Consider the following 17,568-nt stretch of genomic DNA (forward strand, 5'->3'; position numbering starts at 1 on the left):
GTAATTGGATAACCTGAAGCATGATATGAGTCACATGCTTGTGACATCAATCAAAGGTCCTGGTTTCTTGCACTACTCTACTACTGCCCCTCCCAAAAAGTCTTCTCTACCAGGTAAACACCTGCAGATAGCTAGTTACAGTAAATTAGAGAATTGCTTATTTTTGCTTAGTGCAGAGTTAGGCTTTGTTATAACAAATGTTATACTTTGTTGTTCTACAGTTGTTCTTTAATATTCCTGTTTTCTGCTTCAGTTAAATGTCGGATGCACAAAAGAGTTCACCAATACAACTCCAGTGTTTCTTCAGTACTCCCATGATGCAGGTCTGTCTTGGTCACTTGTGAGAGAAGGGTGTTATCCTGCATCCCCAGGAATTAAAGATTGTGAAGGAAGTTCAAGAGAATTGTCTGAACCAACTTCTTACTCTCAGGGTGACTATGAAGATTGGATACGTATAACAATCATTGTGCCACGATCACTTGCCTCAAGGTAACAAATACAATAAAAAAATATATTTTTGCTTTTATAACTTAGATGCTAAATAAGGATAAGAAGAAAGGCTGTGGAAGGTATCACCTGTCTGAGCCTTCATTGAGGATATCTTTTTAATAGGTCCCATGTGCTGGGAGGAGAAGTTTTTGGAATTTCTTGTAACAGCTGGGCACCTGTTGGATTAGGCCATATAGGAGAAAAACCCCATCTTGGCTATTATACCCATTACATCCTGCAGTCAAAGTTAACTGCAGCATCTAAATGCTTTTTGAGGGAAGGGGCTAACTATTAAATCTTTATCATCCTTTGGCAAACCTTGCAATGGGTTCAAGATCTACCATTTAGGATAGCCTATGAGGCCTACACTTCTGATGGGAGATCTAAACAGCTGCCTATCAGTGTAAAAGACTCTGCAATATACAAGCATAAAAATGTTGTGAAGATTCATCGACAGGGATGAGACTAATTGTTATACATAATTGAAGTTATTAATTTGTGGGATGGGAAGCACTTCATTTAATGGGACACTGAAGCAAAAGCTAAAATTTCCCATATGCTCTATTGGATTCCAAGTACCAGTCACTCACCTCCACTTTTCCTTGCTGTTGCTCTATATATCACATTAGGATGTTTCTGTAGCACCAGTATTAATTTTCCTCCAGTTGCAATCTTTATATACGTGAGTATGTGAAAATTAATGTGTCCACAAGCACGGGCATCACATTCATCATATTCGTGCATGATGCCTTCAAACAAACTTTCCAACGGGGAAACTGAAATCATAGTTACAGTTAATATTTAGACAGGTAGCTGTCAGACAGTTCTTACTTCTCAGCCTCCCTCACTGTATATGTATACAACATAAACTTGCGTATTCTGTATTTAGAAGCTGGAAAGGAACTACTACAAAAACAGACTTAAAATACCAGTGACATGAGATTGATGTCATTTGACACCTAGGCTAGCATATAACCAACAGGCTTACCAATTTATCATAACAGAACCGAATTAAAAAACAGAATGTCAGTGGTGTCATTTCTATGGAAACAAATTACAACTAATCAGCTCTTTGACATGTCATTGTTAGTTTTTCACAAGTTAAAACAGTTTAGCTTTGTGTTAGGACAGTGTATTTATAGCTAGGTCCATAATTATGTAGACACTGGCACAAATTTAATTTTTGTAACTTGTTTACTGAAACATACTCAAGTTATATAATGGATATGGACATAAAGTCCAGACTTTCAGCTTTCATTTGAAGGTATCCTCGTTAAAATTGGATGAAGGGTTTAGGAATTTCAGCTCCTTAACTTGTGCCACCCAATTTTCAAAAGGAAAGAAAATTATTAGACAGTTGACTCAAAGGCTGTTTCAAACAGAAGAAACCCATCCGAGAAATTGCTACAATATAAGAAATGGAAAAATCTACAGTTTGGTACATCCTAAGAAAGAAAACATTGGTGAACCAAAGAAAAAAAACCTGGACACCCATGGAAGAAACAGTGGTAGATGATCGCAGAATAACTTTCATGGTCAAGGGACACCCCTCCAGCCAACCAAGTGAACATCACGCTACAGGGAGTAGATCTATCAATATCCAAATACACCATAAAGAGAAGACTGCATGAAAGTAATTACAGGGGGTTCAGTGCACGGTGCAAGCCATACGCCTCAAGAATAAAAAGGTTAGATTGGACTAAAAAAAATCTAAAAAGCCAGCAAAGTGCTGGAAGAACATTCTATGAATGAAACTAAGAACAATCTCTACGAGAAATATGGAAAGAAAAGAGGGATTGTGATGGCTTTGTACAGCTTGTGATCAAAATATACCACATTATCTGTAAAACATGGTGGACACATTGCAAAGGCTTGTCATGCATGGCTGCCATTAGCACTGGGTCACTAGTGTTTATTGATGATGTGACACAAGACAGAAATAGTCAGCCAAATGCAGCGAAACTGATTGGTCGTGCTGTTTCTAAACAGCTAGAATCACACCCCCAACACCATCAAAGTGGTCTTTGCACAAGTAATCATGTGATAGCTGTCCAATAGAAAAAAAGGCCTCCAAAATCCATCATTCACTATGGTTTTTCCATGCCTTGTGCTGATCTGAAGTAGCAAATAAATTATACAAATAACATTGATATACACAGTGTATGCATAAGGGTATATTTCCCAAAAACATTTTGTCTCAACATTTTTTTACAACTGAAAAAATAACATAGCAAAATGTGTTTTTTTTCAATAATTTAGTATGTTTTCCTTTAATATTAAAAAGAAATTATTGTATGCATCATCGTATTGCATAAAACTATAGTCTATTGTGTACTGAAAAAATATAGAAAAACAATATAGAACATATGTACCGTGTGTTGAATTAGAATTGTAATAGTTATTTGCAGTTAAATAGGCCAGTTGCTAAAACTTTTTAATAATACTTCTTAATAATTTTTAATCACCCATCACACAAAAAGCCCAAGTTTGTATAAATAAAATCTGCAGACCTTCACACAAAAATAAGCTAGGCCAGTAACGTGGAAAAACAGGTAGGGAGATAAGGGATTAAAGTCTAAACTTCAGATTAAAAGGCCAACATAAAAACAGAACCTGAAAGTAACACCAGTAATGGCCTGGGAAAGCATTAAAAAGGAGGAAACACGACAATCTCTAGTGATGTCCATGAGTTAAAGACTTCAGGCAGTCATTGCCAACAAAGGGTTTTCAACCAAGTATTAGTAACATTTTATTTACAATTATTTGATTGTCCAATTACTTTAGAGCCCATGAACTAAAGGGATTGTGCTTAAAAAATCTTTAAAAGGAAACCTTTCACATCAGAAACCCACCACAAACCCTAAACAGTACCTTATAGACTAACATAGTTTGTATGGGCTTAAGTATTTCTCCAAAAATTACTTTGATTAATTTCCTGTCTTTCCTGAGATCCACTCAAGGAGGTGGAGGAGCTCAACCATCCAGTTAAGTTACCAAGTTGATCCTTGCGCAGGTGCACCTTTGCGTTTGGTGCTAACCCTGCACATGACCAGCTAGCGCTGTCCAGCTTCACAGACGAACAGAGCAGACTGGGAATTTAAAGTGGCCCTGGAAAAAACTGGCCCCAACCTGTGGGTGGGGTAAAAAAAAAGTAGGCATAACCATGTGATGTGGGTGGAGTTACTAAGCTCCACACAAACTGTTGATAGATGGTCTAAATCAATACGTACAGCACAGATAAAGAGACTCATACTGCCTCCTTTATACAGGAATAAAGCTTATTTTCTTTAAAAGAACACAATTTAATTCTGTCTTTATATATATATACATATATATATATATATATATATATATATATATATATACATAAACTATAATACTTCCCCCTATGTACAGGAATATAACTACTATTGGAGGGCACAGTATATAGCCAGCCACCCCTACAGTATATAGCCAGCCAGCCAACCCCACAGTATATAGCAAGCCAGCCCCCACAGTCTATATAGGCGGCCCCCCTATTGTATATAGCCAGCCCCACAGTCTATAGAGCCTGCCCCTCACAGTAAATAGCCAGACTGCCCCCCACAGTATATAGCCAGCTCCCCCAGTATATAGCCAGCCTCCCCACAGTATATAGCCAGCCAGCCCCCCAACAGTATATAGCCAGCCAGCCCCCACAGTATATAGCCAGTCAGCACCCCCTCAGTATATAGCCAGCCAGAACCTCCCACAGTGTATAGCCAGCCCCCCACAGTATATAGCCATCCAGCACCCCCACAGTATATAGCCAGCCTGGACTCCCCACAGTATATAGCCAGCCAGTCCCTCCCACAGTCAGTATATATCCAGCCAGCCGCCCCACAGTATATAACCAGGAAGCCAGCCACCCCCCAGTATATAGCCAGCCCCCCCCCCACAGTATATAGCCATCCAGCCCCACCCCACAGTATATAGCCAGAAAGCCCCTCCCCCACAGTATAAAGCCAGCCCCTCCCCCACAGTATATAGCCATCCACCCCCCCCACAGCATTTAGCTAGCCAGTGCCCAACATTATATAGCCGGCTCCCCCCTGCATACAGCCAGCCAGCTCCCCCCACAATATATAGCCTGCCTGCCCCTTCCTGTATACAGCTAGCCAGTCCCCTCACCTTACCAACGCTCCCCCGCAAGCCCCACCAGTCCTAGACCAGCCCCAAGCCAGCCCCAAGCCAGGCGGCCCACCAGGATTTCCTCTGGTGGGTTCAATGGCCAGTCCGCCCCTGCAGCCCACTGCCAATATGCATTGAGGATGGAGGATGTGTGATGGATCTGTGCAGCTGTTCAGTGAGAGCTGCATACATGCAAGATCAGTGACGGCATGAGGGTATCACTGAGGAGATAATGTGATTATCAGTAACAATCAGAAAGGGGACAGATTTAGGTTAACTTGACTTTATGGTTGAGCTCCTCTGCCTCCTCAACTCAATTTCTCAAAATACAGAAAATTTATAAAAGTCATTTTTGGAGAAATGCTTCAGGAATACAAACTTAAAAAAAAACCTAAGGCACACTTGTACAGTATATTAGTCTATAAGGTACTGTTCGGGTTTGTGTGTGGGGGGAGGTGTTCTGATGTGACAGGTTCCCTTTAAATTCCTCACATTTTTGTTCAACTAACAAAATTAAATCTGAAAGTCTGAACTTCAACTACATCTTAATTGTTTTGTTCATAATTCATTGTTGTAATTTACTGAACTAATATTAGAAAAAATGTCTCTGTCCAATTATTTATGGACCTAACTGTAGCTGGGCAATCCCTGTATTTGTGATCAATGTGCAAGATGTGTTTTAGAAATTCAGTATAATCTTGTTGGCTGCACTTTAAAAAAAACATTTTTTCTGCCTGGCAATAATCACTTCTGGGATTCAGGCTTGTTGTCCTCTCCCAGAAGCTATGGACTTGCACAGACATATCTCCAGATGGCAAGAAAGCACTGCACAGCAAGGACATACTGTTTAAATCCCCTCTCCTTCTACAGGAAAGGGGAGCCAGTGATTGATTGGCATGTACAATTCATCTCAGCTTGCCATGATATTCAATGTGCTCCAGCAGCCTGCTTGCAGAGTCATATGCTGAAAGTCAAAGCAGCCATTACGATGTAGAGAATGTGGCATAGTGACAGTTCATGTTGTCGGGACTAAATAAATTAGATGAAATGAAAACAAATTATGCCTAGGACTTCTATAAATACTCATTACATTAACATTTTACCATTTAAAAGAGTATCAGGAATGAAAGGTGACACCTGACCAATTAATAAAAAGTATGACACCTGACAAGGTTATGAATAATATCTATTACATTCTCAGCAATCTTTGTCTGAAAAATTGCCTCCTTGCTTTCCTGCAAATGATTAGTTGTGTGATTTATATACTCACAAACTCAAGGCATGGCTGGATTTGCTGTAAATAACGAACAGAGGCTTGGTAAATAGACACCTAAATGAAAATGAGTAAAAACTGTTATCTCTACATGTAATAATAATAACAATGATCAAAAAAGCTTTAAATAGCAACATACTGTATATATATATATATATTGACTGATATGTTTGTAAGAAATTTTACAATAACCAACAGAGCTGTTTAATAGCTTTTCTTTATGGACCTGATATGTAATACATAGATGCAAATTGCACTCATTTTTCAGACCTTGGTAAGAAGACATCTATTAGTTACTGTCTCATAATCAGGTACACAATTAATGATCTAAATTACAAGGCTGGATTTTAGTGATTAAGCTAAACTGATACACAACATACTTTATATTTCCGTTCTTTTATCACTGCAGCACAGGTAAATTTACAATCTGAGTTTGTATATTTAAACATATACTGTAATTCATATCACTTTCTTTTTATTCTAGTAAAACCAGATTTCGATGGATACAAGAGAGCAGCTCATATAAAAATGCCCCAGCTTTTGGCCTAGACAGTGTTTATATTTCTGAACCTTGTCCAAATTACTGTAATGGTCATGGGGATTGTATCTCTGGAGTTTGTTTCTGTGATCGAGGATACACAGGTAAATATATTATGCACATTTAAAGAAAATAATGATCAAATTTAAAGGGGTATTGCCATTTGGGAAAATTAATTATATTGTTTGTATGATGAAAAACTATACAATTTTCCAATATACTTTCTGTATCAATTCTTCTGATTTCTGTCCACTGCAAATAAACAATGAAGCTTCCTAGATAATTACAGCAAGCAGAGATCTAGAAAACCGTAAGGAATAGATACAGAAAGTATATTGGAAAATTGAATAACTTTTGATCACACAAACAACAACATTTATTTGCTGAAATTGGAATACCCATTTAAGTATGAAGTAAGGAGCTTTATGTAATAGAAAGCATTTTAAAAAAATCTCTTCAAAACAAAAATAAAATCAGAATTTATTGATTTTAAAGAATGTAGTGTTTCAATGTTTTCACAGTATTAGGTCGGACTGTACCCTTTGCATCAAATCCACTGAAATCCACAGGTAGGGGATGAAGGGCACAGAGGATTTCCAGGTTTCTAGATAACAGAATCCATGCAGTAATTGATCTATATAAGTTATTTTAATGTCATCAGTCTAAAGGCTGCGGTTATATTATGACTAGAATATAAACCCAAAATATTAAGTTCAGAAACTGAAAGAAAGTAGGTCAAAAAGGGGCATAAGGTAATCCTGATCACATTGCAGTTTTATTTAACCACTTCATGACTGATGGTCATTGATGCCTGAAAGTTCAGGTCAATTTTTTACTTTGTTTTTTTTCATGACACGTGAGACTTTAACTTGATAAGATTTTATTAATTACATATTTTTTTCTTTATAAAATATGCCAATTATTGACTACAAATGTGAAAAATAATAATTTGTCATTTTTCCAATTAAAGTTTTTAAATAAAAATATGTTAAAAATATGTACAGCATTATTTCTTCACCCTTTCCCAGGTTCTGCTACAGATGCAGAGGGTGCATGTACTTCTGCAAAGTGAAAATGAAAGTCTCTTGCGCTTCTTCTATATTTTGCCTTCAGCTGACAGTTTTGAGGCAGGCACATGTTAAACGCCTATATCTTCTGAACCATTGCACCCAGAAACACAATTCATATTGTGTGTCATATTAAACAGGAGAGTCTTTAATATGATATATGGATTGCACATGGATGCTTAAGAGAACCAGAGATATCCATTCTTAACCGATTCGCGACCCCCACCGTGTATTCACGGCGGCGGTCGGGTCACGCTGCATGGAGAGGGCTCACGGGCTGAGCCCTCTCCATAGCCGGTGAGTCTTTGCTGCATATTGCAGCAAAGGCTTACCGGTAACACCCGTGATCGGTGCTAGCATCGATCGCGGGTGCTTTCACAGCGATGGCTGCCGGCAAATCTCACCTGGGATCGCCGCTCCCTGTGACGACATCGGGGAGCAACGATCCATCTCCATGGTAGTCTCGGGTCTTCCGAAGACCCGAGGCTATTTCGTTTTAACCCCTTCATTACAATGTGCTGATAGCACATTGTAATGAATGAGGAGGAAAATCCCCATATACTGCCATACTTTAGTATGGCAGTATATGGTAGGATCGATCAGACAACCTAGGGTTAAAGTACCCTAGGGAGTCTGAAAAATACTAAAAAGAAAAATAAAAAAAAGTTTTAAAAAAAAATTATAATACAAAAAACCTAAAATTTCAAATCACCCTAAAACTGACATAAATATAAACAAACAATAAAAATCATAAACACGTTAGGTATCGACGCGTCCAAAAATGCCCGATCTATCAAAATATGATAATGTTTTTTCAATGCGTTTAACCCCGTAACGGAAAATAGCGCCCAAAGTTGAAAATGGCACTTTTTTGCCATTTTGAAAAATATAAAAAAATCTATAAAAAGTGATCAAAAGGTCATACAGTCCTAAAAATGATATCATTTAAAATATTATCAAATTTCGCAAAAAATGACACCACCCACAGCTCCGTACACCAAAGTTTAAAAAAGTTATTAGCGCCAGAAGTTGGCAAAATAAAAAAAATAATTTTTGTACAGGAGGTTTTAATTTTTGTAAATGTATGAAAACATTATAAAAATTTGGTATCCCCTCAATCGTACCGACTCAAAGAATAAAGTAGACATGGCATTTGGGGCACTCAGTGAAAGACATAATATCCAAGCCCACAAGAAAATGGCTCAAATGCGTTTTTTCACTATTTTCACTGCATTTGGAATTTTTTTCCTGCTTCCAAGTACATGGCATGGAATATTTAATACCATCACTATGAAGTGCAACCTGTCACACAGCTCTTTACGTGTAAAAATAAAAAACTTATAGATTTTTGAAGGTGGGGAGTGAAAAATGGACATGAACAAACAGGAAAGGGCCAGGTCCTTAACCGGTTAAAGTTACTATCCGGAAAAGAAAGCTGTACATAAAAATAATTTATTTTAGTACAAATTTAAGGGTGGATATCTCCGGTTCTGTTAAGCTTCCACATGCCATTCATACATAATATTAAAGGGGAAATTCTTATGTTTAAAATTACTTGAAATTGTGTTTCTATTTGTCAAGGTTCAGGAGATATGACCTTCTGAAGTTGGTTGCTGTCAATGGTAAAGGGGTTAATTGCTGCAGTGGCCACAGTTAGTAATAACATTGATCACAGCTGTTTAGCCCCAATACTGACTGGCGCTCCTAATGGGTTCCAAGAAGATTGTTGCCCACTCCATGCCTCTATCAGGAACACCAATAAATTGCCATGGATATAACAAGCTGGCTGTCATTATAATGCTGATAGTAATAATACTGCACTATATTTGTAGTGCACCTAATTGCATGGTTTAGTCTCTTCCTTGGAAAAAAAGTTAAAAAACAAAATAGAAATGAGATCTGAAAAGCTATAAACCATATATAATTATCTACAAAATGAAAAACAATAAAAAGTGACATTTTGGTATCATTGTAACTTATATTAACATATAAATCTAACAGAATATGTATTCTTACTGCTGAATGTCATAAAAACACATATACACAATATATGTACACACATATTGAGAAAATGCGTATGGGGTCCAAAAAGTTTAACGATAAATTTATCCCATCAAGATTTATAACTGTAACAATATTTTTAAAAAATACCATGAACACTAAATGTTATCTTCTATCACATATTTTTTAATTTCATTTCAGCTGAACATGGGATGTGTGTTGCAAACAATCCCAATCCAAATGAGATGTTTGATAGATTTGAAGGCAAGCTTAGCCAGCTCTGGTATAAAATCACTGGAGGACAGGTGGGCACAGGCTGCGGGATACTAAGTGATGGAAAATCTCTCTATTTTAATGGACCTGGAAAGAGAGAAGCAAGAACTGCTCCACTGGACACAACACATACAAGGTTAAGAAATTTCCAGTATATTGTACCAGTGTATATGGTTGTGATTTTTCTCCAGCTTTGTATGCTGCTGGACACTTTTATTGTACTTTTTATATACTATGAAAAATTTTATTAAAAACAAACATTATGAAGCTCAGGATTTATAGGAATTAATCATGTATACAAGAAGATCATATATATCATTTTGAATGGAATTCTAGAAAAGTGGTCTCAAGTAACTATTTAGAACTAAAATATCAAATATGTTTGTAAGTAATGAAATTTCTTTTTAACCCCTTCTGAACTAAGCCATTTTAGGGCTTTAGGACCAAGCCTATTTTTTTTCAGAATTTGGGGTGCTATATTTCTAATTTTTATGAAAATTGCCAAAACCCTTACTTAGAGGATTTCTCAGCTTTAAATGACTTTGAGAGGCCTAAATAAAAGTAAAACGCAGTAAATTATGGCATTTCAGAGACTACATCCCTCTATGTATGAAAAATCAACTTGTTTATTAACCCTTTAGGTGTTTCACAGTTTCCATCTAAATCAAAAATTACAAGAATTTACAAGCCGTAATAAAAAAAACATTAATTTAGGCCAAGAATTAAATACTCAGAAAGTATTAAATGACAAAAAACTTCACAAAGTTTGATACTCAATTTCTGTCCAGTATGCCAATATTCCATATGTGTTGGTAAACTGCTGTATGGGCACATGACAGGAAATAGAACCGAATGAGCAGAGATGCATTGTCACATTTTACAGGCTATAAAATGTTTATTTTTTTGTAATTTGGACGTATGGGGTTTATTTTTTCTGGATGAGATCAACTTTTCAGGTACATCATTTAGGGGATTCAATGTGTTATGTGACCCAAAGTTGGCCAATTGTTATATACCAAAAAAGAGTTTTCTCCATTTTGTAGACTATGTTTAGACTTACATTGGCAGTTCTAGTAGTGATATATAACTAATACTATATATATCTATATATATCTATATATATATATATATATATATATATATAAACAAAGAAAAGTTAACAGCAGATATGCAGTGGGGGAAATAAGTACTTGACCCAGGTAATTTTGCAAGTTTCATATAAAAGAGTATTAAGACCAACTGTGCAATCCAACACATTTCTTTATATTAGATTTGGATGACAACGGACATAGCGGCATATAAATACATCACCAGTTCACGGCTCAATATGCTTTAAGTCCACGTTTAAAAGTCCACACTATAGAACCTGGCTCCACTGAGACGCCGAACGCCCGGTGTGTCCAATGACGTTTCGGAGGTAACCCCTCCTCCTCAGACATTCGGCGTCTCAGTGGAGCCAGGTTCTATAGTGTGGACTTTTAAACGTGGACTTAAAGCATATTGAGCCGTGAACTGGTGATGTATTTATATGCCGCTATGTCCGTTGTCATCCAAGTCTAATATAAAGAAATTTGTTGGATTGCACAGTTGGTCTTAATACTCTTTTATATGAATTGCTTATCACGGTTTTTGGGAGCCCGTGAATTAGACCAGTGTACACACTATAATACAAGGTGCTTGATGGTTATTATTGCAGAAAACCCTCCAAAGTATGATGTTTCCGGCCCCATGCTTCACGTTTGGGTAGTACTCATTCTTCTTTTTTTCTCCAAACCCAGCAAGTGAAGTTGACACTAAAAAGTTCTATTTTGGTCTCATCTGACCACATGATCTTCTCCTATGTCTCCTCTGGATCATCCAGATGGTCAGCGGGGAACTTCAAACTGGCCTGAACATGCATGAGTGGGGGGGAACCTTGTGAGCCCTGCATTTTATTGATATGACAGCATAGTGTGTGACTAAGGGCAATCTTTGAGATTGCAGGGCACATTTACTTACCCGGTCCAGTCGTGATCCAGCGGTGCTTTCTCAGACGCTGATTTGGGCCTGCCGGGATTCACTAAGGTCTGTGCGCCCGATATCCACCAGGTGTCGCTGCTGCGTCGAGGTCTGCCGGAGTTCACCTGCTTCGTCCCGGTGCATTTGTGATCTTGCAACACAAATTCTTTTTTAAATCCCACGGTTTTTCCGAATCCGTCGGGTTGTCCGACGGCCACGTCCCCCGATTTCTGTTGCGTGAAAGCCGGTGCCAATGCGCCAAAATCCGATCGTGTGTGCCAAAATCCCGGGGCAATTCAGGGCAAATCGGAAATCGTTGGGAAACCCAACTAAAGTGCGAAATTCGGACCCTTAGTAAATGAGCCCCTGTGTTTCCATCTGGCTTCAGGTCATTGAGCAGCTTCTACTGTGTAGTTCTGGGCTGATTCCTGTCTTTTTTCAGAATCATCCTTACCCCACAAGGTGAGATTTTGCATTAAGTCCCAGACCAAGGAAGATTGATGGTTATCTAGCGTTTAATCGATTTTCTAATTGTGCCAAGAGTTTTTGTCTTCTCACAAAGCTGCTTGCCTATTTTCCTGTTGCCTATCCATGCATTGTGCAGGTCTACAATTTTGTCCCTGGTGTCCTTAGACAGTTCTTTCATCTTGCACATGGAGAGAGGTTGGAGTATGATTGAGTGTATGGACAGGTGTCTTTTATATATGAAACAATTTCAAACATGTGCAGTTAACAAGACTAGGAGGAGCTTCTTAAAGAAAAACTAACAGCACTGAAAGAGCCCAAATTCATGGTCCTTGGTAGGGGATGAAATACGTATTTCATGCAATAAAATGCTAATATCACAGCGTATAATAATTTATAATGTGGGTTCAGAATCTGCAGCATGTCAAGCTCTCCTGCCCCTGTCTCATGGAAATCAAATATAGAAAGGATGGCAGATATGCAGAGCAGGAGTGCACAACCTTTTTCCGTCAGCATTGCCATACTGAAGGTGGCCGCACTATTAACCAAAACTATAGATGTGCCAAAAACCACAGTATAGAGCGAACTCCCCCCAGAAACCACTACTCCATAATACTGCATTTGTACAATAAGTATTGTACAATAAGTTTCATAGACCCCAGAGCAGACTACAATACAGTGGTGCACAAACAAGAAGATTAATAATGATGGAAATTGTCAGAACCCATGCAGCAGGGCTCAGTACTGTGTCCTACCTGCAGCCAGCCAGTTATTCTTACTTATTATCTGCACAGGGCCGATTCTTGTGGTGAAAAAATATAACTACTATAATACTGCCCCCTATGTACAAGAATATAACAACTATAATACTGCCCTATGTACAAGAATATAACTATTATAATACTGCCCCATATGTACAAGAATATAACTACTATAATACTGCCCCCTATGTACAAGAATATAACTATTATAATACTGCCCCTCTGGGGCTCAAACCCCTAATCATTGTAAGGTGACTTTCAAGTTAAATGAGTCTGTGTCCAGCGCTGGAATTTGACTAACTTGAAAGAAAAGACAAAACCTGTCCTTGCAGGAAGTTAGCAAACAACAAGACTGATAAGTTTATTGAGGGACCGACATTTATAGAAAACCATAAGGCACTTTACATAAGGCGTGTAATTAGGAAAGCAGCAACTATAATTGGGTGTTCTCACCCAGGAAATGTAATACTATTGGATGTAAGCACACAAAGGAATGTAGAACCATTGGTTGTCTTCACATAAACCAAATGTCCAGATGTTCACCTGGATACCTTCCACTAGGTGGTGCTAGCGAGCGCTAAGTCTTTGTGTGCTGAGGGGCACACCCAAACTTTAGTTATCACTACACAAAGTTATGTGAAATGAATGCTGAGTCTTTAACATGTCCGACAATATGTAAAATGGCGTCTGAGTCCAGTGTAATATCTTTAACACCCCCTATGTACAAGAATATAACAACTATAATACTGCCCCCTATGTAAAAAAATATAACTACTATAATACTGCCCCCTATGTACAAGAATATAACTGCTATAATACTGACACCTTTGTACAGGAAAATAACTACTATAATACTATCCTCTATGTACAAGAATATAACTACTATAATACTGCCCCCAGCTCTAGTTCCCCCCTACCCCCAGCTCCTGTTCCCCCTCTGCCCCCAGTTCCAGTTCTCTTCCTGCCCCCAGCTCTACTTTCCCCCTGCCCCAGCTCCAGCTCTCCTCTTGTCCCAGCTCCAGTTCCCTCTCTGTCCCCTAGCTCCTGTTTCCTCTCTGCCACCAGCTCCAGCTCCCTATCTGCCACCAGCTTTACTTTTCCCTCTGCCCCCAGCTGCAGTTCTCCCTCTGCCCCCAGCTCCAGTTCTCCCCTCTGCCCCCAGCTCTACTTTCCCCTCTGCCCCCAGCTGCAGTTCTCCCCTCTGCTCTCAGCTGCAGTTCTCCTCCTGCTCCAGCTCCAATTCCCTCTTTGCCCTCAGCTGCAGTTCTCTCTCTGCCCCAAGCTCAAGTTCTCCCTGTGCCTCCAGCTCCAGTTCTCCCCTCTGCCCCCAGCTCCCCCTCTGCCCTAGCTCCAGTTTTTTCTGCCTCCAGCTCCAGTTCTCCTCCTGCCGCCAGCTCTCCCCTGCCCCCAGCTCCAGTTCTCCTTCTACCCCCCCATCTGCAGTTCTCCCCTCTACCCCAGTTCTCCCGCTGACCCCAGCTCTACTTTCTCCTCTGCCCCAGCTCCAGTTCTCCCTCTGCGCCCAGCTCCAGTTCTCCCCCTGCCCCCAGCTCTACTTTCCCCACTGCCCCATCTCCAGTTCTCTCTGTACTCCCAGCTGCAGTTCTTCCATCTGCCCCAGCTCCCTCTCTGCCCCCAGCTCTAGTTCTCCTCCTGCACCCAGTTCCAATTCCCTCTCTGCCCCCAGCTCCAGTTCCCTCTATGCCCCCTACTTTACTTTCCCTCTCTGCCCCCAGCTCCAGTTCCCACTCTGCCCCCAGCTCCAGTTCCCTCTCACCTGCCAGCTCTACTTTCCCCGCTGCCCCCAGCTGCAGATCTCCCTCTGCCCCCAGCTTCAGTTTGCCTCTCTGCCCCCATCTCTACTTTCACCTCTGCCCCCAGCTGCAGTTCTACCCTCTGCCCCAGCTAAAATTCCTTCTTTGCTCTCAGCTGCAGTTCCTTCTCAGCCTCCAGCTCCAGTTCTCCCAGTACCTCCAGCTCCAGTTCTCCACTCTGCCCCCAGCTCTCTCTCTGCCCCCAGCTCCAATTCCCTCTCTGCCCCTACTCCAGTTCCCTCTCTGCCCCTAGCTCGAGTTCCCTCTCTGCTGCCAGCTTCAGTTCTCTCTCTGCCACCAGCTCTACTTTCCTCTCTTTCCCTAGCTCCAGTTCTCCCCTCTACCCCCTGCTGCAGTTCCCCTCCTGCCCCCAGCCCCAATTCCCTCTCTTCCCCCAGCTCTAGTTCCCTCTCTGCCCCCAGCTCCAGTTCCCTCTCTGCCCCCAGCTCCAGTTCCCTCTCTGCCTCCAGCTGCAGTTCCCTCTTGGCCGCCAGCTTCCTCTCTGCCCAGCTCCGCTTCTCCTCCTGCCCCAGCTCCAATTCCCTCTCTGCCCCCAGCTCCAGTTCCTTCTCAGCCTACAGCTCCAGTTCTCCCTGTGCCTCCAGCTTCAGTTCTCCACTCTGCCCCCAGCTTCAGTTCTCCTCCTGCCCCCAGCTCCAATTCCCTCTTTGCCCCCAGCTCCAATTCCCTCTCTGCCCCTAGCTCCAGTTCCCTCTCTGCCCCCTAGCTCCAGTTCTCTCTCTGCCACCAGCTCTACTTTCCCCTCTGTCCCTAGCTCCAGTTCCCCCCTCTACCCCCAGCTGCAGTTCCCCTCCTGCCCGCAGCCCCAATTCCCTCTCTGCCCACAGCTCCAGTTCCCTCTTTGCCTCCAGCTGCAGTTCCCTCTCGGCCGCCAGCACCAGTTCTCCCTGTGCCTCCGGCTGCAGTTCTTCCCTCTGCCCAGCTCCAATTTTCCACCTGCCCCCAGCTCCAATTCCCTCTCTGCCCCCATCTCCAGTTCCCTCTCTGCCCCTAGCTCCAGTTCTCTCTCGGCCCCCTAGCTCCAGTTCTCTCTCGGCCCCCTAGCTCCAGTTCTCTCTCTGCCACCAGCTCTACTTTCCCCTCTGTCCCTAGCTCCAGTTCCCCCCTCTACCCCCAGCAGCAGTTCCCCTCCTGCCCGCAGCCCCAATTCCCTCTCTGACCCCAGCTCCAGTTCCCTCTCGGCCGCCAGCACCAGTTCTCCCTGTGCCCACGGCTGCAGTTCTTCCCTATGCCCAGCTCCAATTTTCCTCCTGCCCCCAGCTCCAATTCCCTCTCTACCCCCATCTCCAGTTCCCTCTCTGCCCCCTAGCTCCAGTTCCCTCTCTGCCGCCAGCTCTACTTTCCCCTCTGTCCCCAGCTGCAGTTCTCCCTCTGTGCCCAGCTCCAATGCTCCCCTCTGCCCCCAGCTCTACTTTCTCCTCTGCCCCCAGCTCCAGCTTCCCCTCTTCCCCCAGCTCCAGTTCTCTCTGCCCCCAGCTCCAGTTCTCCCCCTGCCCCATGCTCTACTTTCCCCTGCACTGAAAGCTACAAGCATCGGGGAAGGGGCCAGAACCTGAGGGTCTGCGCCCCACATGGGTCCCGTGGGTAGTGCACCACTGCTCTACAACCTTGTGTATCCCCAGCCACTCTATGGGGGTAATTTCTCTTTAGTATGGATATTTGTGTGTTTCTTTTTTGTTTTGTCTGGGTTTTGAACTTGTTTAATTTATCTTAGAGGGTGAAAAATCAGACATGTGAGCTTCCTTTGAATGCTCAGGAGTGGAGTGTGTTTGCACCAAAGTATTAACTTTTTATTGTGATATTCTCCAAAATTGCTAAATCAAGATTCCAAACATATATCAGATGCTATATTGAAAGTTTTGCAAATATAAGAGAAAAAAAAGAGTAAGATAAATGACACTCTACACTCACCGGCCACTTTATTAGGTACACCATGCTAGTAACGGGTTGGACCCCCTTTTGCCTTCAGAACTGCCTCAATTCTTCGTGGCATAGATTCAACAAGGTGCTGGAAGCATTCCTCAGAGATTTTGGTCCATATTGACATGATGGCATCACACAGTTGCCGCAGATTTGTCGGCTGCACATCCATGATGCGAATCTCCCGTTCCACCACATCCTAAAGATGCTCTATTGGATTGAGATCTGGTGACTGTGGAGGCCATTTGAGTACAGTGAACTCATTGTCATGTTCAAGAAACCAGTCTGAGATGATTCCAGCTTTATGACATGGCGCATTATCCTGCTGAAAGTAGCCATCAGATGTTGGGTACATTGTGGTCATAAAGGGATGGACATGGTCAGCAACAATACTCAGATAGGCTGTGGCGTTGCAACAATGCTCAATTGGTACCAAGGGGCCCAAAGAGTGCCAAGAAAATATTCCCCACACCATGACACCACCACCACCAGCCTGAACCGTTGATACAAGGCAGGATGGATCCATGCTTTCATGTTGTTGACGCTAAATTCTGACCCTACCATCCGAATGTCGCAGCAGAAATCGAGACTCATCAGACCAGGCAACGTTTTTCCAATCTTCTACTGTCCAATTTCGATGAGCTTGTGCAAATTGTAGCCTCAGTTTCCTGTTCTTAGCTGAAAGGAGTGGCACCCGGTGTGGTCTTCTGCTGCTGTAGCCCATCTGCCTCAAAGTTCGACGTACCATGCGTTCAGAGATGCTCTTCTGCCTACCTTGGTTGTACCGGGTGGCGATTTG

The 17,568-nt window shown here is 41.7% G+C and overlaps 1 protein-coding gene across 4 annotated transcripts in view; it reads left to right on the top strand.

The window, feature by feature from the left end:
* The window catches only part of RELN (reelin), a 510,672-nt gene that overhangs the window by 352,652 nt on the left and 140,452 nt on the right, over window positions 1-17,568 (top strand). For all 4 annotated transcript variants that reach the window (XM_072147208.1, XM_072147209.1, XM_072147211.1 and 1 more), the window contains exons 28-30: window positions 254-489; window positions 6,396-6,553; window positions 9,719-9,926. In XM_072147208.1, coding sequence (XP_072003309.1) covers window positions 254-489; window positions 6,396-6,553; window positions 9,719-9,926 — 602 coding nt within the window. The remainder of the gene's footprint in view (window positions 1-253; window positions 490-6,395; window positions 6,554-9,718; window positions 9,927-17,568) is intronic.

The sequence above is a fragment of the Engystomops pustulosus genome, chromosome 4 (assembly GCF_040894005.1).
Source record: "Engystomops pustulosus chromosome 4, aEngPut4.maternal, whole genome shotgun sequence".
NCBI classification, from domain to species: Eukaryota; Metazoa; Chordata; class Amphibia; order Anura; family Leptodactylidae; genus Engystomops; species Engystomops pustulosus.